Source organism: Podarcis pityusensis, assembly GCF_964106645.2.
Source record: "Podarcis pityusensis genome assembly, chromosome: 3".
NCBI lineage: Eukaryota > Metazoa > Chordata > Lepidosauria > Squamata > Lacertidae > Podarcis > Podarcis pityusensis.
In genome coordinates this window covers 33,621,860-33,648,107 of record NC_138026.1, presented here as the reverse complement: position 1 = coordinate 33,648,107, position 26,248 = coordinate 33,621,860, and the positions used below count along the sequence as shown (strand labels likewise).

General features: G+C 40.7%; 1 protein-coding gene across 6 annotated transcripts in view; it reads left to right on the top strand.

The window, feature by feature from the left end:
* The window catches only part of KHDRBS2 (KH RNA binding domain containing, signal transduction associated 2), a 448,147-nt gene that overhangs the window by 218,664 nt on the left and 203,235 nt on the right, over positions 1 to 26,248 (top strand). For all 6 annotated transcript variants that reach the window (XM_080998033.1, XM_080998036.1, XM_080998034.1 and 3 more), the window contains one exon: positions 10,433 to 10,549. In XM_080998033.1, coding sequence (XP_080854159.1) covers positions 10,433 to 10,549 — 117 coding nt within the window. The remainder of the gene's footprint in view (positions 1 to 10,432; positions 10,550 to 26,248) is intronic.

Genomic DNA, 26,248 nt, shown 5'->3' with positions numbered 1-26,248 from the left:
TATTCATTATTCAAATTTATAATGTACCCTTCCTTCTGAAGGGAGCACAGGATGGCACACAATAATAATAATACCTAAGAGCAATTTAAAACAATGTCATTACAGCAGTTTAAAAAAGCACTGTAAAAATGTCATACAACTTTTGGCCAGAAGCCAATACAAAAAAGGTATTTACATGTTTCCTAAGTGCAGATAAATATTTATTTATCCCTCTATTTTCTGCTTTTGGCAACAAATGCTGATGATTGCTCAAGAGTGGAGAGAATCTGCATTTATAAACAAAAAAAGGTGTGTAATGGCAATGCAGGGTGCACAGACAGTTCCAGAAGCAAAAACAATGACAGCAAGCCAAGCAGAGTTACAAGCTAGCTTGGAGATCAAGAACAACAATGAAAAATTAGGGGTGAAAATGTTATCAAAAGATTACTATCAAAAACTGGTTGTGAGCTCTTGCTTGTAGGCCAGGTTCCATCATCATCATCATCATCATCATCATCATACATCTGACTGGGTTGCCCCAACCATACGGGGTGGCTTCCAACACATATAAAAACATAATAAAATACCAGGCATTAAAATCCTTCTGATACAGGGCTACCTTCAGGTGTCTTCCAGAAGTTGTATAGTTATTTATCTCCTTGACATCTGATGGGAGGGCGTTCCACAGGGAAGGTGTTACTGCCAAGAAGGCCCTCTGTCTGGTTCCCTGTAACTTCACGTCTTGTAGTGAGGGAACTGCCAGAAGGGCCTCGGAGCTGGACCTCAGTGTCTGGGCTGAATGATGGGGATGAAGACGCTCCTTCAGGTATACAGGGCAGAGACTGCTTAGGGCTGTAAAGATCAGTAGCAACACTTTGAATTGTGCCTGAGCTTTGTAACACTCGCTCTTTGGCTGGCTTGTAACAAATTTCAATACCACCCCTACTCTAGACTTCCTTTTATAGCCAAACAGACCAGCATGGGTTTCTTAAACATACCTTCAAAACAGAGAGGGGCATCCTTTAAAAACCTAAGTATTAGAGGTCAGGGTCATCTTTAGAGTCTTGAAATTGGTATAAAAACGAAAGGGAAGCCATTATGTTCTTCATCTATAGCTATGTGACAAATGTTCCTTTGAAGCTTGCTCTTGCATATATCATTTCAGTCGCATAAGCAAAAATACTAGCAAAGTAAGGGATGTAATTATGCTTCATAAGAAAAGACATGAGGAAGATTATTAAAGTTATTATCTGAGACAAATGCCTGTGCATTTAAATTCTTCAAATGAAGCTTGGAATAAATTTATGTTGTGTGACATTTAAGTAAAACAGTCTGCTTTATAAAGGCTGGGTTTTGTCTGAGCCTAGTAATGAAAATATGAGACAGTTGTGAATGTGACGTCGTCTGAAGAAGACTGAACAGAACAATACATTGCATGCAAAAGAGATATTGTAGAGTTTTATTATTAAGCTTGTCCACACTAACATTACCGTGTGTTTGCAGCAGTTTGTGCTTCCATTTAATATTCACAGTCCACATGACATCAACCCTCAAACCCTTGTTGAGTTAGGCACTTCCCCTGCATGTGAAGGCAGGCTCTGGCGGATTGAGTGGATGAGGCCAATAGTGAGTCCAATGGTCAAGAAGACGGTTACCGTACATGCTGTAGAGGAAAATGAGGGGTAGATGGGGCTTGTCAAACTGGGAAGTTAGCCCATCTAGGAGAAGGAAATCTCTGATCCTAAACCACCTCTGCCTTGAAGCTATACTCATTCATGAGAAAGGCTTCGGAGTACCTGCTGCCTCACAGGAGATCTTCAGGAGAAGAAAAGGCAAAAGAGTAAACCTTACACAAATCTGAAGTGGAGTCCCTAAGACGATTGGATGGCATCTTGTATGCCTCCTTCTGTCAATTCCCAATAGCTCCTATAGCCAAGCTGGTGCCAAATCTATTGCTCTGCTCTCCTTTGGAGAACATCAGTGAGGCCCAGGGGGTAGGTCTTGTCGTCTGGACAACCTAGAACTTCCATACACACTGCCCAGGCTTGCGCCCCGGAGAGGTCACTTTGGTGTTGCTAATGCAGCAAGAACAACACAGGAAGCAGCAGTTAAGATTTACCAGCCTCTGCAGCCACAACTTTCTCCAGTGGTTTGACTTCACCCCCAGAAGCTCACTCCATTGTCTCTTGAGACAGATAGATGCTGACAACAAATGACATCATCCCTCAGATTTTCACAAAGCTTGGCAACTGCATGCCCTATTAATTAGCTTAATAGAATCAACAAATTAGAGGATGGGATGAAGCACAAAAGGGGCTGCCTACTGGTTTGAATGGAAAAGGCCAACAAGAAGTACTGACGAAAGTAGAGTGGCAGATGAAGATGATGGACTTCGCAGAACTGGCGAAGCTGACAGGAAAAATCCAAAACCAGCATGATCAAGTATTCCAAAAGAACTGGAGTAAATTTATACGATATTGGAAAGATTATTGTAAGCAATTAAACACCACTAGCAGGGTTATCAGAAGACTTCTAATGAGAAGTTTTCTACCTTTCTATATTTATTTAAATTTTGAACTATTTTGTAATGAGTGTAATTAGAATTGGAAAACATGCAAAACGCAGTGATATAAAGGTTAATTTTGAAAGCCATGAGGTGGGAGGAAAGGAAGTTGATAGGCTCTAAAGAGCCAGGGAGGTAAAGTGGATAATAGTGATATGAATGCATATTATTAAATGGACTCCACATGTGCAAATTCATATGCGCAGGTGTGGACTACTCTGATCCAATTCGAATGGGGGGGGGGGAGTGGATTAACCGCTAAATAATGCTCAAATGTGGACAAGCCCCAAGAGTCAGTTCAGTGTAAATCAGAGATATGTATAGAATGCAATAAACAATGATGTTGGCTTCTGGGATTCATAAAAACCTTTATTCTGATCAAAGGACCATTTCACCATGCCTAGAATATTTATTTCAGTCCCCTTCTTGTGCACCTGCAGCTGCGTGGAAGCTGTTCAACACCTAGGGCAGAGCATGTGGAGCACATGGTTGCATCATCCACACGCATAGCCCTTAGCTTTATGGAACTGCAATACAGAGCAGCAGCTCATAAATTAGCTTTTGGGGTGTGAATGAATGGATCTTAAATTTAAGCACAATTTAATCCACAGGCCTGTGCTAGATGTGAATAAGCCCTAAAGAAGCTAGTGTCGCAACAGAATCCGCACAAGGGCTACTTCGTGACATTTTCCTCTCTGAATCCCAGTTTGCTTCACAAAGGAAACCAAACATGTATGTTGCCATTTTTTTGTAACAAAGACAATTACTTTGTGGTAGCCGTTGGCAGATGATGTGTCCCCTGAAGTCAGCTGAATGTAAAGTACCATTCCAGGGACTGGTTGCTTAGGCTGAAAGTATAAAACGACAGGTTTGATCATTTGAAGGCTCCATATGGAATGCTTACAACACACTGATTTCCAGCAAGAAAATAATAATAATTTGGCTGCTATAGGACCAGATGGCAGATTAAAAGGCACATCATGTCAGAAAGTAAGCAGAGTTTGCTGTAAAGGCAGCTATGTCTTAGCTCAAGGTTTGGCAGCAGTCTTTTCATCGATCACAGACTAGGATCTTAGTTTGGAGGTTTTCATGTTTGCGAGTAAGCAGACAGGAATGCATATAAGCCCCCTTTTTTTTCCTGTAAGGCAAAACCTTTTAACTGTGTTATAAGCTTGAAGTTTGAAGTTATGAAATATGAAAGTGAACAAATTGCTGCTTTCAGATGAGAGCCAAGGGGTCCCTGACCATCAGGAAACAGTACCAAGGAAATAATAATGCACCTGTCTCAATAAGATGCAATCCTAAGCATACTTAAGTGGAAGTAAGTCCCATGTAAATCAATATGATGTTAGTTCTTGTGTAAGTGAATTTGAGATATGGCTGCCAGTACTGCTTAGTGCAGTGATTCCTGTGGGTTATTCTGCCATGGTATTTTTCATTATTAGGCTGAATTTTATTCATTCATTTATTTAAAACCCCCTTTGTGACTTTCAGAATGGTTGTTGTATATGTTTAACTAGAATTGACTCAGAATTTGGGATAAATCTGAGGGTTTCCCTTTAGGTAAAGCACCTGCTGAATTTCAGCAGAGACTGAAACAGGTTTTAATAATACCAGTGAAATTTCTATGGGAAGATATTCTCATCTCAGTTGTTGCCACTGAATTCTGTCTTGAGTGAAATCTGAGATTTGCCCCTACTGGGGCAAAACATCTGAGGAGTTTTTAAGGATGCTAAAACCATTAGGTAGGATAAAATTTATTTGCAGGAGAGTGAAGGGGGGGGGAGGTTTCACACATTCTGAGTCGCTTTTACAGGAAGCCCACAAAGAAAGGTGTAAACCCTAGTTTACTACAAGGATGGCAGTGATGGCATAAAAAAAAAAAAAGCTCTCCCAGTACATTTTGAGTGCTCAGTAGTTTACAGTGGATAAACCAAATTCCCTCACTGACAACCACCTGCAAGCTACACAGGAATGGTGAGCAGGACCAGAATAAAAAATGGGCAGAACAAGGAGTATATCTTACCTTTGTGCAACAAGCTACAAGCCAGCTATAGAAAAACCAGATGTTTCTACCTCACCCGTACCTCTCCATCTTTCCATAAAGGAAAGCAAGCATTATCATCATTTGAAGACGTATTCAAGCCTTCTCCTGGGCCTTCGGTTAATTAAACAATCTGTGGCCTGTATATGTGTGTGTGTGTGTGTGTGTGTGTGTGTGTGTGTTCATTACTATGTTTCATGTTTTTGTGCTTTTATATTGTAAACTGCCCTGTGATTTTCGGATGAAGGACGGTATAGAAATTTAGTAAGTAAGTAAACAAACCTTTTATTTATTTATTTAATTTACCAATGCAAGATTTTAATGCAAAACCTTTTTTTTAAAGAAACAAAAACACCAGGGAATGTTGAGGAAAATGGCAAAGAAACTACTCCTGTTTCAGGTTGCTAAGATGATACTGCATAAGCTAGCGTAACACCGATGCACTATTCATTTGCACGCACAAATATTAATGAAGACTTGTAAACAAGATTCCAGTTCCATTGAACAAAAAGGAAGAAGGAAGCTATGCTACTTATCATATTTTTCCTTCTATAAGACGCCCCCATGTATAAGATTCCCCCCTATTTTGGGGGACTCAGAATTAAGAAAACAGCCTCAGCATTATCTGTGTATAAGACATCCCCCTAATTTTTGACATAATTTATTAGGGAAAAAACCTAGTCTTATACACAGAAAAATACAGTATATGAACACGCCTTACTATTTCTTTAAAGCAAGTGTCACTAGTTGTGTATTCCAGAATCTAGCTTTGTAATTTATTTATTTATTTTTTAATTGTTGGCATTAAAAAAAAGTATTCCAGACATCTTTAATGAAAGTTAATAAAGTAAATAAACAAACTTGAGGGGGCATGGCCTAGTGAGAGCCCTGTGGGCAGGACAGAAAGGCCTGGAGCTTCCACTTTCAGCCCTCAGCCCTGTAGCTCCCCGCTCTTGTGGTAGGCTAATTGAGAGTGTTACCTTGATGCCATTCTAAATCATGTTGCATTTTCACTCAGGGAAATCAATCCCATCCAGTTTTAATGGAATGTAACAGACTAGCTGAACGTCTCTAGTAAAGCCTGCTTTATTCCCTCACTACATTCACTGTTATGTGAGTAGAAAGGTTCCTGAATTCCTTTCAAACACATGTTTTTGTAGGTTTAGGTTTTGAAGCTTAAAGCTAAAGGAAATGGTAGGCTTTCAGGAAACGCTAATATAACCTCTTTAATTCATTATCCCTTTTTGCTGACGTAAGATCTGGCTACCTCTGTCACTGAGTTGGTCCTAGTATGTACAATTTGCTAAATACTGTCTTATCAAGTATAAATATTAAGGCAAAAAGGGGATTGTTATGCAATGGAAGTGAAGCTCCCTGTAATGTTATTTTAGAAGCCAATTGAGTATTAACCATATAATCCTCTTAGAAACTGAAAGCCAAATCCTGTCCTTTGATAAAAGTTACAAGTGAAATGTGCTAGGTTATGTTGGATGTTATGCACCGGGGCTTTTCCTGTTGTACGTATGTGGTGTTAAGTCATCAGTATGTGGTATTTCCCCACAAATGAACAGCAACACATCCAATGAATGCGGTAAAAATAAATAAATATTTCTGAGGACAGATCAGTTGTCCATAGATCACCCTTCACAGCTGCCCACTGATACATCAGACAGACTAAAAATAAGCAAGTACACAGTCATTAAGAAATATTAACATATGCGTAAATTCATACTAGATATGCTTGAGGAATTCAATCTTTGCAAATTCCAGACAAATCAACCCAGTCAGTCCACACTTCCCAGACTAATGTGCCTATCAGAACTTAATTATCCACATACTTTCCAAATGTTCAAATGCAGTACTTGGCTCAAATCTATCAAAGTATACCTAATAAGGCACATTTTGAAAGGAAGTATATTGAGAAATTCGCATTTAAATGCATAATTTTGGCAAACATTTGTTAAAAAATAGCAATATACAGATTAATGTATGAACAGGGCAGAATCGACTTATGGGAAACAGGAACACAGACCATAAACACATACACACACATATTCATCTATTTTCATGAACATTATTATCTTCTGCCTCTTATTCTTATATTCTGTTTTCCTCTACGGCCCAATTTGTTTCCCTTATTACTTATCCCATGCTACACACATGCACTCAACACAATCTTATCTGTAGGAGAATGGTCAATGAGTCTCATATTTCCTGGTTCAGAAATACAAGTCCCATGAGATTTAATCGCTTGCCTTAACCACAGAAGAATTTATCCACCCTCTCAAGCCCCATTCTTCTCTGCCCCTTTTCCATTCACTTGCTCATAAACCTTCACTCTTCCAGCCTCTCTCCCTTCCTACCTGTTGACCTGCACTGTGGTGATGTTCTAAGGACTGGAGTGGCAAGGGGGAAGCCTCTTCTCTTTTTTGCACCTGTTCTGGTGCTAATGACTACACCACATGCCAATGAACCTACGCACTGTAGTTCAGTTGTGAGTGTGACGTGGACAGAACTGATTCACATTGACTCCATTTAAGTCAAGTTATTTCCACATTTTGGAAAATGCTTTGGCTTTATCTGAGCTTTTCTATTTGGAAGTGTGGCCACTTGCATATCTCCAAAAAAATGAGGACACAAGAGAACCCATTTACAGTGGTACCTCAGGTTACGAACTTAATTTGTTCCGGAGGTCCGTTCTTAACCCGAAACCGTTCTTAACCTGAGGTGTGCTTTTGCATACTGCCTCCCACTGCTGCCGTGCTGCTGGCACACAATTTCTGTTCTCATCCTGGGGGAAAGTTCGCAACCCAAGGTAACTACTTTGGGTTAGCGGAGTTTGTAACCCGAAGTGTTTGTAACCCGAAGCATTTGTAACCCGAGGTACCACTGTACAAAGAATTTGCAGGTGCTAATTTATAACTTCTAACTTAGAAGCTACTTAAGAGACTTTTGTAAACTGCATATAGGTCTTTTGTTTGAGTAAGTGATGTGTAATTTATTTAAATAAAAAAAAATGAATTGTGTATATAGAGTTGCACACCATATAGTGCTAAGCAAATTGTTTTCTCCTCATGCAGTGGAACAATATCCCTCTCTTCTTTCCCATATTCCCCATAAATGTGTTCGGGGGGGGGGGTTCCCCAACTCTACAGAGCAAATCTGGAGATGGAGCAGGATACATTTGAGCAGAAAGTGGGATATATTTGAACAGACTTTGCCCATTTTCTGGTCATTTCCCTGCAACATTACCGAAAATCCCCTTGTCGGGTGCTTTATTTTTTCACTAGGGAACTGTGGGGTCATGGGACTTTGGCATACAAATGTAACTTTGTACATTGCCTTGAGATTAAACAGAACTGCTTTTAAATAAATGCTGTCTCTTTAAAGCTATGTTAATGAGTATGGGCACATCAGTCACATTAAAATAACTACTTTCCTTTGAATATGAACATGACTTGAATAAGAAAATTAATGTTTGCACTACGTTATGAACATGCAAATTACTATGTAAGTGCTGCCTTAATTATAATTGCTATTAATGATGAAATCAAAATTCCAGTGAATTATAATGCATCCTTTAATTAGATTTTGATATACAATTTCTGAAATAATTAAGTCTCCTCCAACTTGGATGTTGGCCAGGTTATATATAATACATAATACAGACTGATCATGTAATTAAGAACGTTTCATGAAACCATTGCTAGACCTTGCAGCATAACAATCTCCTTTGACTTAAAATAGAATGGTGCTGTTTTCTTTCATTGGTGAATCAATCTCCAATATGGCAATGTGATTGATGTCTGAATTCACAAAAGAATTTTCTAGTATGTTTGGTAAATATGGAGTGCATTTCTGTATATAAATTATATTGAAATATTACTGGATAAAATTTAATAGGAATTTACATATGGAAAAGTGCAACTGAATGAAAAGTACACAAAACAGTTTCACTGTCCTATTTTGGATGTATGTAAAACAAATGTATCTGCACAGGACTTGGAAGCTGCTGGTTATGTTTTCAAAAGAGCTGTGTAATATCTGGAGAATCCCTGGGCTTAGACCTTTGAAACTAGCTTAGAGACTGAACGACATTTGCATAAACAGCTTCTCAATATGCTGCTCCCCCCCCCTTCTTTTCCTTTTGCATAATTTGCCCACTGATCGTACAAAAGGTTCTACAATGCCAAAGGGCAAGTTCTGATGTGAAAATGGAAACTCGTGAAAACTCAGCTCAACTTTAACAACAACAACAATTTGGCTTCTTGGAGATGTAACATATGTGAATATTTGCCAGTCTGTCTTTCTTTTTTAATCAGCTAGGTTGGGACGCTCTACCATCAGTATTCTATTCAGTAAGTCCATTCTGTAAGCAAATGGTTTGGGTCCAGAATATCACATGAAGCATCCTTTCCCTCTATATTTTAAATATGCTGGGGAGATCCTGCTCAAAATACCATTTTTAAGTGATGCAATAATGGCTTCTACCAGGGGGAGGACCTAAGTTTCCATATCGATGTGGAGTGTCTCTCCTGAGAGATGCACTCAGCCACATAATTGGTTGCTTTTCAAAAGCTGATTACAATCTGTCTAGATAAACACACACACACAAATTATACAATGCAACATTGTTGTTGTTGTTGTTTTAAAACTTAGAGAATAATAAATATATGTAAGAGAGGCAAAGATGTTGCAGTCATACCCCCCACAGGAGGCCTTCATTATATTCCCCTGCACTGAAAATGGAGCACAATTATTATTATTATTTAACCAGGAAAAAAAATATTACATTTCTTTAAATTCCTTTATTTACATGCCACATGTTACCAAATTCCAATGGAAAATTACTAGACTGAAAACAGAGGGAATAGCTTGTTATATCTGTATGGTCTTGCACTCTGAAAGATGTTTGCTTAGAGTCATTGGCCATCTGTTTGATGGAACTGGGCCAGCATATGGGCTTTCTGCGTCTGTGTTTGTCTCTAGAACACTTGGTGGTTGATATAGTCAAATAGTCAAATATTGCACCAGTCTCTTCAAGAGAAGGGTTGTGGCTCGGTGATGGAGAACATGCTTTTTCTTGGTATCTCCAGGTAGGGCTGTGAGAGGCCTTTGCCTGAAAGCCAGGAGAGCTACTGCCAATCAGTGCAGACAATGCTATACTGACTTGGTATAAGGAAACTTCCTGTGTTCCTAAAGACAGGCTTCTAGCTTTTGTAGGATTAAAGGGATTACATTTATAACAGCAATGCATTTACCATAATATTTTTTACAAAAATAGTAAAGTGACTGATTTAGCAGCTGTTTGACCATAGATCTAGGATGATAATCATTTTGTACTGGTGATCTATCTAATTTTGTTCTTCCCCTTGTACAAGCTAATATCTACTCAGTAAATTTATGAGACCAGTTTAGAAGATATTCTGAAAGATATGAAAGAGGAAGATATTCTGAAAGATATGGGGGGGGGTTCCCGGGGGGGGGGTTCCCAGCTGGTGCCTCCTCTTCATCCAGCCGGTCCATGACATCTTACATTCCCTGAAACCCTCAACACTGCTTTTGTTTTGCCCTTATCATGGTTCTGCAATGGTTTTGGTGATCAAGTAGGGAAATGCAGTTGGAATATGGAGTTGAAGAGGGAAAAACAGACTTGGGAAGGAAACATTATAATCCTTCTTGCCACTTTGCACATCCATGGAATTGCAAGTGCTTTGCAAGCTGAGGATGCTGTTCTGTTCTCAATAGTATACCATCTACAATATATTGCTTCTCAATGTGTACTGCACTTCCAGAAACCAACGTTTTCTAACTTCCATCCCTCCCTATTCTGTTTTATTTTTTAGTTTAATTTTGTGGGCAAATTGCTTGGACCAAGAGGAAATTCCTTGAAAAGGTTACAAGAGGAAACAGGTGCAAAAATGTCAATCCTGGGGAAGGGTTCTATGAGAGACAAAGCCAAGGTACTGTACCCAACTCTTGATTTTTAGCCATATCGACTGTAGACAAAGTCATTGTAATATGTCATTTGCTGAGTATTTAAATGGTTATGGTGATCTAACATTGTAGAAAAAAATTCTGTATAATGTTATATTTTTGAGGAGAAAGAACATTACTGGGGGTGTGGGTGGAATCACCCTGAAGTCTAGACCTCAGCATATTTTATGGAGATAATGTGCATCATTGCAACTTAAAAATGTTCTCTGCAGTGATTAAGGATCCATGTGAATCTTTTATAACTGGGTACGGTGTATAACATGATTGCTATGCATGTTCCTAGAATTTGTGTTACATGAAACTCAGAACTTGGAACTGAGTTGACAACATCTTGAAACTTGGACTGCCTCGTAATTATCATCTGGTTGATTAATCACACCCTTTGCCTTTCCCTCCTTCTTAAGGCAGGGGTGGGGAGCCCTGGCCTTCTAGGTGTTGTTAGACATCTCTTGGCTTCCATAAGCCCCAGCTAGTATGGCCAATGATCAGATATTTCTTTGCTTTGCAATACTTGCATGCCACTTTTCAGTTACAATGGCTCTCAAAGCAGTTCACAATCAGATTTATAAGCATATTATATTGCCCTGACAATAAGAGACCTGGAATATTAAGCGTTATCATTGATATCATAGGGCCCTTGGCTCTGCTCCCCTGAAAGGTGGTTAGTCCTAGGGGCAGATGTTCTTCTAACTTGTCACCCCAGTCTACCAAGTACCGTATTTTTGCTGACAATACTACTGCCACTGCTGGTCTGGTAACTGGACTAGCCATGATTCCCAGTTATTAGATGGATAGCAGCTAATGGATGACCAGTGACAGCTGAAATCCTCTCCCCAGCCCTGATGCTTGTGGCAGCTAAGGGAGATCCTGGGAAGCAAATGTCCTTCAGAGTGCTGTCCCCAGTTCAACAGGTATTCCTGCTTCTGTTCTAGTCAGGTGGTATCATTGGCTCCCGGGCTTTTATAACTCTCAAACACTGCCCAATCCCCATGCCTGTATTGCTCTTTGACCAGCTCTGCAGCAATGGCCACAGAGAATTCACACACACACACAAAAACACACACTCCTGAGATAGGCTTCCAGGCATATGCTTAGCAGCTAGATATTTTCAGTCTTTGTGGCAGCTGGCTTCCTCATCCAGTCTGACGTGATTGCTGTGATTTTTGTTCTGCTCCCCTGAAAGGTGGTGTCAGCAAAAGGGCTGCTGGTTGCAGATGTCCTTTATTTTGCTTTCCCTGGCCCTCCAGGTGTTCCTGCTGCCAATGCTACAGTCAGGGATGATGGAACATCTGGAGGGTCAGAGGTTTCCCGTTTCTGCCTTAAGATGATCAGGTATAAATGAAGGCAACATTTCTTGAAGCAGGCACAGTGCCTGCATTTAGTGATTCCAATCACTCTCCTGTATTGTTGTGTCCCAGGCCTGGCATGTTGTAGCAGTTCCACTCAGTTATTTCTGACACTGCTTTCAGAAATCCTGGTTTGCTTCTACCTTTCAGTTACTCCCGTCATTCATTTCAACACAATAGAAGAGAAACAATGAGTTTAAGAGAGGGGGGGGATCATTAAGATTCCACTTTCATCAGTCTGTTTAATGCTATATTATTATCTCTTGTTGCCAGTTTGCGCAAAGAAAAACCAACATATTTTTAAAAGTTACAGTATATGATTAAAATAAACGGGACATTAAATATGATGCTGTTAGTATGAATGGACATGTTTGTTCATTGGTGCAAAGATTCCAGGAATGATTAATTCACCCAGATAATGTTTCTAGAGTATATTGCAGATGTTGGTGCTAGCATAGAGCCTAGCAAAGAGAAGCTACTTGAGACTTCGTTATGGGCACAACTCACTGGGAAGTTCCTGCATCTTTAGGACCAAACTAGATGTTATGTGTGAGCTCCATGAAAATGGGCCTATAGGCTTTTCCCTCCATGGCTGAATCCAGCTTTGGGGGAATATTTGAATTTTGGTTGCATTGTGGTACAAAGGGTAGAATCCAGCACACATACTCTGACCACGTGGACCAACTTCTCCCGCAAACATACACTGCTACTTTGTGAGAAAGAAGGAAAATAGGAATTCCCATCACTGAATTCTCGAAGAAACTTTGGTGCTAAGATCCATTTATAAAAGAATGGGAGCTGCACAAAAACTCTACTGTGATTAAGAGAACCCTCCACCTAATCCTAAAACTCCAGTTACCCATCACCAGTTTTATATCAATTCAAGATGCATGCTCACTCTAAAGCTGTGATCTTGTAGAACAGCATGGATCTGAGAAGAATTATCTAAGACCCCCAACCTTGTACCCTCCAGATGTTTTGGTCTGCAAGAACCATCAACCACAATCTGCATGATTTAAAACAATAAAAGAGATGATGGGTGGAGTTTTGGGAGAGAAATAAATATTTTTTTCTCATTGATTCACCTATTGGCTCCCCCCCCCCCCCCACTCCTGCTACAGCACCGAATTTTAAAACTTTTAGTGCCTAAATTGCCAAGTATGGTTTGTTTGTTTGTTTTTAAAAAATCAGATATAAGCTGCTTAATGTGATGAATACAGAAGGGAATTGTGCCCATCATAAGATAACAACCAATTTCCATTGAGTTACTATGACAGGTGGAAATAACAGGCCCTCCAACTAGAGAACTATGATTACCATTCTGTCTCATATGATGCCTTTAAAGCTTGTCATCCCTGTGCTTGCATTACAAACCTGTAAGTCGTCTCTTCTTTGAGTGTTAAAAATGAGAAGATTTTAAACATTCAGGCTTACAATCCACCCCACCCCCCTTCTACTCCCCACCTTTTGTTCTTATCACATCATAAAACAATTTCAAGCAGTCTGGAAGAAAATGATGAAAGAGAACAATTAAAAACCTATAGACAAGTGAAGTCTGATTACAAGTGGACTTATATATAGGCATCAATTCACTGAAATTGCATATGTGGTATACATGTTTTCCAAGGTAACAATCACTAGTAATTATATTTGTGGCTACCTCTCCTAAGATACATCTTTGCTTACTAATTATGTGTGATTAAATACTTACTTTTGTATGCAGACAGAGTTGTTTTTATAAACTTGAAGTAAATGAGGTGGCTACCGCCTATACTGTCCTGGTCATGTTTGCTAGCTATACTTCTCAACATACTATACATACACTATCTTCTAATAGGAATAGCTGTGCTAGTTGGACATTGATGAATGGAGACATTTAGGAAGGCCAAGAAAAGTAGCCATTGTGTTTCATATCACATTATGTTTGCTTGCTTGCTTATTTGTTTACTGTGTTTATATCCCATCTTTCCTCCAATCTGGAACACAGGATGGCATAACATAAAGACCAAAGCCATTATATATTAACAAATAATAATCCAGATAAAATCCAGCAACAGCAGCCCACATAACCACAACCCCCAAATCCTACAGCTTTAATTATCCAAATGCCTGGACTTCAAAATATCAACTGTGAAGATAGACTTGATATTCCCCAGGAGAGAGTTCTGTAATTGGTGCATTTCCACCAAGAAGGCCCTTATTGTGTTACCACCTCCCTATCTTATGCTACAGATGGCACAGCCAACAGGGCCTGCACACCAAAGTATTGTTTCCCTGGTGTTGAATTATCAGATTTAGGGAAATCAGACACAGCAGCACAAGGGGCACAACGTATTTTATTCATTTATAGCAGGGGTAGCCAGCATGGTTTCCTCCAGATGTTAGTAGACTCATCCCTGACCTTTGTGCCTGGTCTCTGAGGTTGTTGGGAGTTGGAGTCCAATAACATCTGGAAGGCCCCACTTTGGTTGTCCCTGTGTTACAGCAGCAAAAAGCCTCAAAGCCCACATTTGAGTAACACTTTTATTAGAACCAATCAAAAAGTAAAAAGAAAAAGTGGGAAACTCTCAGGAACTCTTCAGCAGGCATCATGGATATACAGGGGTATACTGTGTGTATAACATCTGTATTTTTGTTGCGGTTACACTGATGACTACAACTCGGTACATGAATCAGGGGAGGATGTTAGGATTCTTGTCCCGTGCTTGCAGTCATGGGATTGTTTTTTATCACATAATGGTATATGTTTTCATTCCACATAGCGTAAGGTTACCAGATTTTTCTCAATGAATCCGGGGACACTTTTCAACTTCAATGGATTTTGTATGGGGACTGATTTGTAAATCCGGGGACTGTCCCCCGGGAAACGGGGACGTCTGGTAACCTTAACATAGTGGGAAGTGACGGAGACAGGATGTTTGTATTACTGTAGGATTATTGTCCTTTGTTCTTTCTCTTTGCTGTCTAAAGAGAAGGAGGAAGGAGCTAAGTCAGAATGCTTCAAATGTATTATCTGTAAATAAAGTAGTTTACCCAAAATGCTATACTGCTGAGCCTGTCACGCGAACTGCCAATACTCTGCAGAATCCTGAAGTGTGCTGATGCCTCTCAGAGGTATCAGTCACTGTGATCTTCGGGCTGGAGAATGCTTTTGAAGCTCCCGAACGAACGACCAGGAGGGAGAGAACATGCCAGTCAGGCACGTGTCTCTATCAGAGCCCTACTCGCATGTAGGATGCTGCTGACACTGGTGGGTCTTAATAAAGGTGTTATCCAACTACAGGCTTTGGAGATTTTTCCTTATGGATCAACATGGCTACATTAGCTTTCTAACAGCACACACACACTCACATTCTGAGACCTCAAGACCTCTTATTTGTTTCTTCTAACATTGATACATTTTACAGTATGTCTAGGTGCTCACATTAATCATGACCTCTTGTGTTACTAAAACCCATCAGCTTTGAGTGAAGTAGTTTGTGAATTTAGATTAAAAAATTATATGCTTTCCCTCAAGTAATACTGAGGGTGTTTGAGGTGGCTTGCTAAATCACAGGTGTTCCATTTGCCATGAGCTGTCCTAGGGCAAAAACAGTGGCCACCGTTAACAGGGTAGTAGTGTCTATTTGAGCCCCATGGAACAGAAGATGTTAGCAGCATTGTATTAAATATAGTTGTACTTACCTTCCAGTCTCATAATGAAAGCTAATGTTTTAATAACATTAAATTGTTCATTTTGATTATTGAAAGATATTGCTCAATAAAAGCGCAGCAAATAAGACCATATAAAGACTTAAAATTTTATCATTTTGAAAAAAAACATATTATCTATTCTGTGTCTGCAGGGACTTTATTTTTAAATACCTTTCATTATTAAGACATAAAAAATACAATAACACTGAACATACTCAACAAAAATGGTTCATAGAAAACCAAGTTAAGTCCAAAGCAGAGAGGGAGACGCCTTATGCATAAATGAAAAGGAGGGACATAATCTTGTTAAGTACAGTCTGGTGAAAGCGGGGGCATGGTTCGGACCAATCAGTCAAAGAGTCATATGTCATAGGCATTGCCAAATAAAGTAATAATTCACTGGGCTAAATGGCTTCATATGTTGTTTGCTCATGTACGTCACAAAGGTCCACCAAGTGGCAGCAAAGCCGTTGGTTTAGCAGTCCCCTTCAAAAGCTTAAGATGATAGGAGGTTTTTCTGAGGTGGCTTTCTTATACCAGCAGTTCCCATTAATAACAGAAACATCCTTCCATCCCTGTGTCAGAACCAGTCTAGCTGCAGCTACAATGAAAATTACAAAAGGCTTTAAAGGCAGGTCAGCATTAAGTCTTGAGAAAATAGGTGGAAGAGTCTAGGACTGGTGAACGGCCAATGATAATTTCACTTTTCTTAAGCATTTGTGTCCAGAAAGTAGTCGCATGGAGGCACGCTCACCACACGTGCCAATGTGTGCTAACAGCAGCACATCCTTTCCAACAAGTCTGATCATTTGTATTCCGAACGCATTGAAAGATATTGCACAATAAAAACACAGGAAATGACACTATATATAGACTTAAAATCAATTACATTTTTGAAAACACATATATATTTTATGTTTGCAGGGACTTTTAACTCAGAGTTCATCAAAAACATGACACGATAATAAGTAGTACATTCCATAAGCCCTAAAACATGGCTTAGTTGGACTGAACATTTCCTGGGCTGTACTGTACTGAAATAGATTCCCCTCAAAGCCCTTTCGCTTAAAACCCTATCAGTATTTTCCTTTAGTGGATTTTGAACAAAGAATTCACTTGCAATCGAGCAACTTTAATATAGTAGTTTGATAGAAACCCAATTCCTGTGTAACTTCTCTCTGCAGAGTTTTAATTTTTCCCCTACAGGTATCATTGCTATATGGTATAGGGAAACATGATATTTGAAACTTTGTTGGATCTAGGCAGTTATTCACACATGCTTAAGTTACAGAGCAATTCACCGCTACTCCTTAATGCTGGACTGAAGAGGATTTAGATTGAGTGGGCAGAGTTGTCTCTCTCTGCTCAGCTCTGCTGGGTGAGGTAGTGTTCCACTGGCTGCTAAATGTACAGAGCTCCACTGAGGTTCAGGGCAGGAGTCTTGTTAGAATAAAGTTATAAAAAACTCAAACAAAAAAGGAGCTGGTCCCTGGCAGCCCCCCCCCCCCCGGCAGCTAACTTAGCCCTCTGAGGCCTGGGGCAAGTATACCTTGGCTGTCCCCCTTTCTGCATGGGCCTTAGGGTGAGAAGCCTGCTGACAGTGTCTCCACCTGCCAGAGGAGCCCAGCAGAAGGCCCCAAAACAGGTCATTGAAAGGGTGGGGAAGGGCTGAGTGGTCTTGGGATCCAGTGGTCTCACAGCCAGAGCTGACTGGCACAGGGAGCTTCCCGCGCTGTCCAGCACAAAAAGTTGGTTCAGGGATCAGGCTGGGTTGCCCTGATGCACCACCTTCTGCTATAGCCATCAAGAATGTCGTGGCTGCAGATTCTAAATCCACACACACACACACCGAGCTTGGTGTAAGGTGGTGGTGGATCACGTTGGCTGTCACCACGAATTCTGTGCCATCTTCTTCAGTGAGACTGTAGGTAAAACCATAGTGCCTAGGACTTGCCGATCGTATGGTCGGCGGTTCGAATCCCCACGGCGGGGTGAGCTCCCGTCTTTCGGTCCCAGCTCCTGCCCACCTAGCAGTTTGAAAGCACCCTTAAAGTGCAAGTAGATAAATAGGTACTGCTTTATAGCGGGAAGGTAAATGGCGTTCCGTGTGCTGCGCTGGTGCAGGCTCGCCAGAGCAGCGATGTCACACTGGCCATGTGACCCGGAAGTGTCTGCGGACGGCTCCGACTCCCAGCCTCTAGAATGAGATGAGCGCACAACCCTAGAGTCTGTCAAGACTGGCCCGTACGGGCAGGGGTACCTTTACCTTTACCTAAGGCTAACTTGAGTGCGCCGCTCAGTTTTATCTTAATTGAGTGCTTCACACAAATCCTTACTGGCCTCAGCACAGGAAATTACCTGATTTTGAAGGAGTTTTTGTATTATGCAGTAATATAAATATATCAATGATCATGTATTTTAGCTTTAAGCCTAACTGGAGTTGTAAAAACAGGCGTGTATCTCTATATGTAACAAAGGGTTTAAATATCCATGAGTGCATGCTCATAAAAGCCTAAATAAATTATATTGTCTGAATTCCGCTCCCCTGATCAAAAAGATTAAAAAGGAAATGCAAATGGACCAAACTGAACCTCTCAGTATTATGCAGAATATCTGCCATGCAGATGGTGGTATTGCTTTTTGGGGGTATCTTTTTCTAATGCGTTCCATGTATCTCTGCCCAAATACATTTAAATCTTGGCAAAAATTAATAAATAAATACGTTTTTCAAGGGAAAATAACTTGATTGGTTAAGAAAAATTACTATAGAAAACAGTATGGAGGTAGGCAGAGGCCTGTCACAGCTGGGCCTCTGTTATGAGGTATTTCAATTGAAGCAGCTATGTTTTATTATTTCAAAAGTGTGTAAGAAATGGATGACTCTAGAACAAGAAATATTACATCAAACACTATTGTGGGTCCTTCCAATTTATCATTTAAATACATTCTTATTACGAAAAAAATCATAATCTATTTACATTGTGCATGTTGAACACATAGGGAAATTGGCAATGCCACATACCACCTATCTGCTTCCCTTTGTTTCCACTGGGATCCCATTCAAAGTTAAGGATATGGTGTTACACAGCATGATACTGAAATGGGAAAAGAAAGACAGGTTTAGATCGCAGAATTTATACAGTATTAAAAACCCTATTACTTTGGAACAACGTAGGGTCATAGCTGGCAACCCAAACCTTAATTAGCTACAGGCTCTCCGATTTAAATCTTTATCGGTGAATCACATTTGAAGACTCAGGCCAATAGTGAATTTAATAAATTTGAACTTTTATTGTTAAACTAGGGTGCTTCTGGAAATTGGGTAGTTTCTATTATATACAGGGAATTTCTTGATTTATTAGTTGCATTCCTGACGGGTCTGAAAACTTTTGGAAACAAGTATATATATTGCTATAGGTAAAGGGACCTCTGACCATTAGGTCCAGTCGTGACTGACTCTGGGGTTGCAGCGCTCATCTCGCTTTACTGGCCGAGGGAGCCGGCGTTTGTCCACAGACAGCTGGTCATGTGGCCAGCATGACTAAGCCGCTTCTGGCGAACCAGAGCAGCACACGGAAACGCCGTTTACCTTCCCGCTGGAGCGGTACCTATTTATCTACTTGCACTTTGTGCTTTCGAACTGCTAGGTTGGCAGGAGCTGGGACCGAACAACAGGAGCTCACCCCGTCGCAGGGATTCGAACCGCCAACCTTCTGATCGGCAAGTCCCAGGCTCTGTGGTTTAACCCACAGCGCCACCCGCTCTATATTGCTATAGTATATTATAGTATAGTATAGTATATTGCTATAGTGGAGAGCAAATAGAACAATATGTGATCTTCTAAGCCATATAAATCTGTGTCTGAATATATGTAGAAGAATGTTGACTAGAACTTCCACTTAGGTGGCATTGAACGCTGACAGTGTTGCCCCATATAGGTTCCAAGATGGCATAGAAATGTTGTTGGCATGGTTGTGGGGCAGAAGGAACATTTCTTTCACCTGCGATGGGAGTGCCCACTCATTAAACCAAAAAACAGCCAAACTTTTGATGTCGTGTGTATCAGGAGCTTTCTCTTATTCTAAATACTTCTATACAAATGACTCTGCAGCTGTCACTCTTGAATATATGGGACAATCATACTCAACAACTGCAATCCAAAGAATTTATAACATGGCTGTTGGCAGCAGCTAAGATATCTATATGCATGGAAAACGCTGCAGGATCTACAGATATCTTTATGATATACTAATGTAAGGACTCTGTTGATTGCAGAAAGTATAATGCATAATGTAAAAGTCTTCAAAGATTGGGAAGATCCAGAACACTTTCATACTGTGTGGCTTTCCCGCATGGCAAATATAGGCATCAAGGGAATAATAATATTTATTTATTTATTTATTTCCCACCCATCTGACTGGGTTGCCCCAGCCACTCTGGGTGGCTTCCAGCCCATATAAAAACACAATAAAACATCCCTTTGTTTTTATTTTTCTTGTGTTTTTATATTTTATGCATAATTGAAATAAACATGCCTTTTAAAACCCTTGTGAAATTAGTAAGCAGAATTTAAAATATCAGCTTGTCTAAGCAGATATCAGCTTGTAAAGGAAAGGAAAATCAGAGATTTAAATAAAATGAACAAATTATGTGGAAACAGTTATCTGGAATGCCTTTCCCCATGTAGAAAATAGAGTCAAACATGAGCAAAGACCATAGTGTACTTTCCTTCAAAATAATTGACTGTTATGAAAGCACACGTAAATGAGCAAGTGACATAAATGGGAACAGGAATAGCATAAAACATTATCTGGATGTGCCAAAAGAAAGGGGACGAGTTAATCACACCTCTTTTGGGCCAGGATCCAAAAAGCTACTTTAGACATCCCCAATAGGCTTGAACATGATGTATTTGGCTTTTTTTGCGCTTTGAACAATAGACTTTTATGATGCCATATCACCAGGGATGCACAAATAATCTCTCTCTCTCTGTGTGTGTGTGTGTGTGTGTGTGTGTGTGAGAGAGAGAGAGAGAGAGAGAGAGAGAGAGCATATTTCCTTTGAGCACTTAAAAAAACTTGAGATCTTGTACTGGGGCGGCGTATTCTCAAGAACCAGATGTGCTTCTTGAAATCAGTGGGGACATGGCCATCTTCGCTGATTTTAAAATGCAGATTTAAGCAGGTTCCATGCCACAAAATAGCTGGAGGGAGTCAATGACCCACGGCTGAAGATCCTTTTACCCCCATGGGTCTTCAGCAGTACATTGCTGTTTGCCCTTATGCCATCTCTTTATTTTTGCAGTAGAACTCAGATACTACCCATTGTTCTGAACAACCAAATAGGACTACAGTGGTACCTCGGGTTACATATGCTTCAGGTTACAGACTCCACTAACCCAGAAATCGTACCTTGGGTTAAGAACTTTGCTTCAGGATGAGAACAGAAATTGTGCTCTGGCGGTGTGGCAGCAGCAGGAAGCCCCATTAGCTAAAGTGGTGCTTCAGGTTAAGAACAGTTTCAGGTTAAGAACGGACCTCCGGAACAAATTAACTACTTAACCTGAGGTACCACTGTACAGTCTCTGTTGATTTGTTTTAGACAATGAATGCTCACTGCATCCCTGCATATCACACCCTTGTTGAAATCCCTTTCAGCTGTTAAGGCATGAAAATTTGCTGTTGTAAAGGCATGGGTGGTTGAGATAACCCTATGCCAGGGCCTCAACCTTGGGCATGTTGAACTGAGTTGATTTTTTGATACCAACTTTTGTGCTCCCAGTGCAAAACAGGCTTTACTTCTTTTATGAGGCAGGTGAAAAATAAATGGATAAATGCATTAAATAAATAAATTAAAGGATTCCTCCCGGTATTTATGGGAGCAGGTGTTTTTTCACTCCTCGAGATGTGTTGTCTCTAGTTGGGGATTAGAAAATACAGGGCTTTGTACATGTGTTTCTGTACCCATGTTGTTTGTGTTATATTGAAGCAAGGTTCGTGTTTAGTCATGGTCTCCCTTGACTACAGAAATAATTTGTTATAATAGATGTTCCTAGTCGCTTGCGTGGGTGAATGAAGGTCAAGTGCAAACTACCCATTTTGCCTATTAGCTCTGGGAGCCTGCAGTCCCTGTTGTGTAGTTGTTCACTCCTGGGCCTGGCTGCAGGGCTGGATGATACTGGATTTGTAGTAGAGATTAAGCCATCTGCTTCACTTTAAATGTTTCCTGCTGAAATGATTCATGAAGTGGTATAATATTTGAGTGCAATTAGTGGTGGCATTTTCAAAACTGAATAACCAAGAGGGCAATTTAACCTTCTCTGAGGAATTGCATACTCCAGGGCGAGTTCTTTTTTAAAAAAGATTACATTGTTCTAAGGGAACACTTGGCAAATAATTGCAGCAGCCCTGGAACAGATGCTTTGAAAGAGAGCCTCATGTTATTACTTGTGAGACACAGTGGTGATAACTAAAGCATCTAATGCCTGCTTCAAATCTGATGTTAGAACAGACTTTTGTATTTCTTCATACTACTACTGTGTAATATTTACAAGCAAACTAAGGATCTGCCACAAGATTTGTTTTCACTACCAGGATTTAGCATGCAAAGTATTAAATAATAAAGAAGTATGGCCACTGCAGATGCAGGTTCAGAGCAAAGAGAACTACTTACATGTAGACAGTGGCGTAGCGTGGGTTGTCAGCACCCGGGGCAAGGCAAGTAATTTGCGCCCCCTAACCCGTGGATTTTGCGCCCCCTAACCCGTGGAGCGCGGCCCCCCAGATGTTGCGCCCGGTGTGGCCGGCCCAGCCTGCACCCCCCACGCTACGCCACTGTAGCACAGAACACCATCCCTAATCCTGCAACTGCAAAAAGTTCTGCAACACAGCACAACAGACCGTGCAAAAGGATCGTTGTTGATGCTTTTATTAAAAAAATGTAAACAACAGCCATCTTTATTTACACTATGAGCTAACTGTCTGAGATGGGTAAAACCAATCCCAAAGGGCCCTTACAAACAGTAGATTATGCTACATTTTCCTTGTTTAAATCCACAATGTTTTGGTTTTTTTAAATGCACTCTACCTCCCCACCCTTATACCCTTTCCACCCAAGACGTACACCTGATGCCTTTGTCACACATTACATGCACCCAACCCCTTCCCTGCAGTCAGCTAGATTTCCCTCGCAATAAATGTGGGTACCGGAGAAGGGAAACCTGAAAAGAGGAAGTGGCTGCTTTCCTGCATTCTGCCTCAGGGTCTTACTGCCCACCCTGCTCTGTTTCGTTGCTGTGTTTGCTCAAACGGAACAAAGAGCAGGGAAAGCCCCTCCCCTCCAGGGAGAGAGAGAGAGAGAGAGAGAGAGAGAGAGAGAGAGAGAGAGAGGCGCCCTCCACGAGTTGTCGAGCTTGGGCAACGGCTGCGCGGCTGACGGCGAGGCGCTAAGGCGCCGGCTCCCCAGGCTGCAGCGCTTGGCCAGGCGCTGCGCTTGCATGCCTAGCCGCGCCCAGCTCGCCTCAGCGCAGCGGAAAACAGAAGCAGTGGCGGAGACGACGACCCCCCACCCCAACCAAGCCTCGATTGCTTGTCCCTTCCCTCTGGACTCGCGCCCCCCCAGGTGTTGCGCCCGGTGCGGCTGGCACCCCTGGCACCCCCCACGCTACGCCACTGCATGTAGAAAGTGGTTCAGAGAAAGTGGTTCAGAGCAAAGAGAACTACTTACATGTATGTTGTGCTTGTTTTTAGTCCCGCAGCCTGTTTTTATTTTGTAAAGAAGTAAAGTTCTGGAATAAGTGAATTGCAAGCTGATGCAAAGCTGCCTAATTTTGCAAAAAGATTTTATTTCCTTACATTGGACAGAGAATTGTTTAACTGTTCCATTTGTGTCACAACATAGATGCCAGAGAGTTGGTTAGATACTGCAGATTGTTGTGGATGAAGGGTTATCTGTAACGAGAATGGGGTCATTGTAGGAACTCTAAAGAAAGGCTTTGCAGCCAATTATAGTATGGACACAGTTTTCATGGAAGGTAACTGAACCAAATGCCTTGAAGTATGGATGGGGAGAAGTCAGACCTTAAAGGGGCTAGTCAGTTGCCCGGTTTCCTTCATCAAGTTTTCTTTGAAGAATGGCACAATGAAACTTTCAACATATATTTGAAAAAATAGGAAGTTTAGATAAAAATGGAATGATATTACTAGGAACAAAAATGTGAAATAAAGTAAACAATTGACATATTATGATGCTGGTGTATTTTGGGTCTTTTGAGAACCATAGTTCATTTTCCTTGAAGGCCTTGCCCATCTGCATTTCTGTAGAGCAATGATTTATAGTCTAAAATGTTTTATTTGTTTTCATGGAACTCCATTAACTCTGGATTTTGATACTGTTGTGCTTTGCTTTATTATTGTTGTTTTCAGTGTTTTACATATAGATAAATGCCGAAGAGCCCATTTTGAAATATTTGCAGCAATTATGTTAAATCCCAGTTCCCCCTGTGCTGTGTTTATCTGTACTCCTGAGAACCATGATAAATACTTTTAATATGCCTTAATGGGTTACTGTTACAAGAAATTCTTGTGCTTGCCACTACTGAGACAACATTACATTAAATTACAGTGCAGACAATTAAATAGAATAGTGGGGAAGGGGTATCAGGCTTGGAAGAACAGCTAGTTGCAGCCTTCTGTAATTCAATTCCTTGATCAACATAATAAGGGAAGATGGTGAGTGGAATTTAGATAACTAAGGTAGATATGATTGTATTTGTAATATCTCCATCAGGGATTAATGCTCCCTTATTTGGAGACATTGATTAGCCTCTAGATTATTTTTCTGATTGATTACTGTTGTACTGCAACATCCCTTCTTCATATATCTAACCAAGATCAATATCACTTTATAGTTAGAACTTCATCTTGGCACAGTTATGGTACAATCAGCAGTAATTTGTGGTTCCTCGATAACAGTTTCAAAGAAAATGTGCACAGTCTGTTACTTCGGCTTGTAGCCATTTATAACTAGGAGGGGGGAAATTAACTTCCCTTGCATCTTGTCTGGAAAAAAAATATGAAGCATTAGTTGTACATATGCTTGGGCATGAGCATCTTTCTCAGGAAATTTGTCTGTGAGTTATTATTTCGCTTCAGAGAACATGGGAGAGATTAAGGTATGCAAAATTCATCCAATCTCTTTCTTGCATAACTCATACACAGTGATTCATTTGTGTAAAAAGATAGTGCTAGGACTCAGTTCTAATAGAGATTCAGTAAGCATAGACACAACTTCTAAAAAAATGAACTTAAAACTGCTTTAGGATTCAGACGCATCTTAGGCCTAGAACTCCCAACTACAGTACATTCAGCCATTTTAATACAGTGGTACCTCAGGTTAAGAACTTAATTCGTTCTGGAGGTCCATTCTTAACCTGAAACTGTTCTTAACCTGAGGTACCACTTTAGCTAATGGGGCCTTCTGCTGCCATCGCTTGATTTCTGTTCCCATCCTGAAGCAAAGTTCTTAACCCAGGTACTATTTCTGGGTTAACAGAATGTGTAACCTGAAGCGTCTGTAACCCAAGGTACCACTGTAGTAGCAAAATAACAAGCAAGGCTCCACCCACAAGAGGGGGCATCTGACCCCCTGGGACAGGACCCACTTTCTCTTTGTGGCTGCTGTTAGAGGAAGACTTTGCCATGACAGTTCCCTCTCAAACCATTTCTCACCTTTGCTATTTCTCACGAGTGCAAGGAAAATTGCACTCGGATGTGTCCCTAGCTGTCAGGCGCAACAGAAACCTGACAAATCTATCCCATTCACGTGGCTCTAATCCACATGTGACGGTTTACACAGTACTGTAGGGTAGGGGTTCAGGCAATCCCAGCCACACATTCAAAGCATGTGTAATGGCACTTTGGGGCTGTGCAACCTCTCTTTACCCCCAGTACTGATTTGTGGGGTGGCCACAGCCCACACTGGCCATACATTTGGCAGGTTTAAGGGGCCATACACGTGTATTGGTGTAAGCACACAGATATCTGCCACATGAAGGGAGATCTGGACATTAATGGGCATGGCCCCACCCCCGTTTCACCATGTCAGGGATATTCATTTGTAGACCCCTGCAGAACATTTGGTTCTGATTCCTGTGATGTATTTCAGGGGGAAAGAAATAAAAAGTAGCAAGGAAGCAAGATGTTGGCCTTCAGTCTTGGCTAGAACTGTCCTTTTGACATTAGCCAGAGCCAATGTAACTAGCCAGCAATGATGTAGAGTGCAGCTGAAGCTTAGAAACAAAGTAGAGGTGAGGTCCTGTACTAAAATGTCTCTATGCAGAATTCATCCCAACTTTTGCAGTTCAGGGAAAGTGAAGAACATGGTTTTTGTATTTGAATTCCACAATGATTTGAAGAATTTCTAGTGCTCCTTTCAGTCTCTTTGTGTGCATGTAGCAAAATGCCCAAGGCTCAATTCAGAATCAGCTTGGTATTTATGGATTTTCTCAGCAATGATTCTGAAAAAAGTTCATCTGTTTTCTGAGACTTTTATTCAACTTTGTAATTTTGATGCATGTGCATCTTATCACATTTGCCCCTCGGAATTATAGTTTTGTCTGGGGTCCCA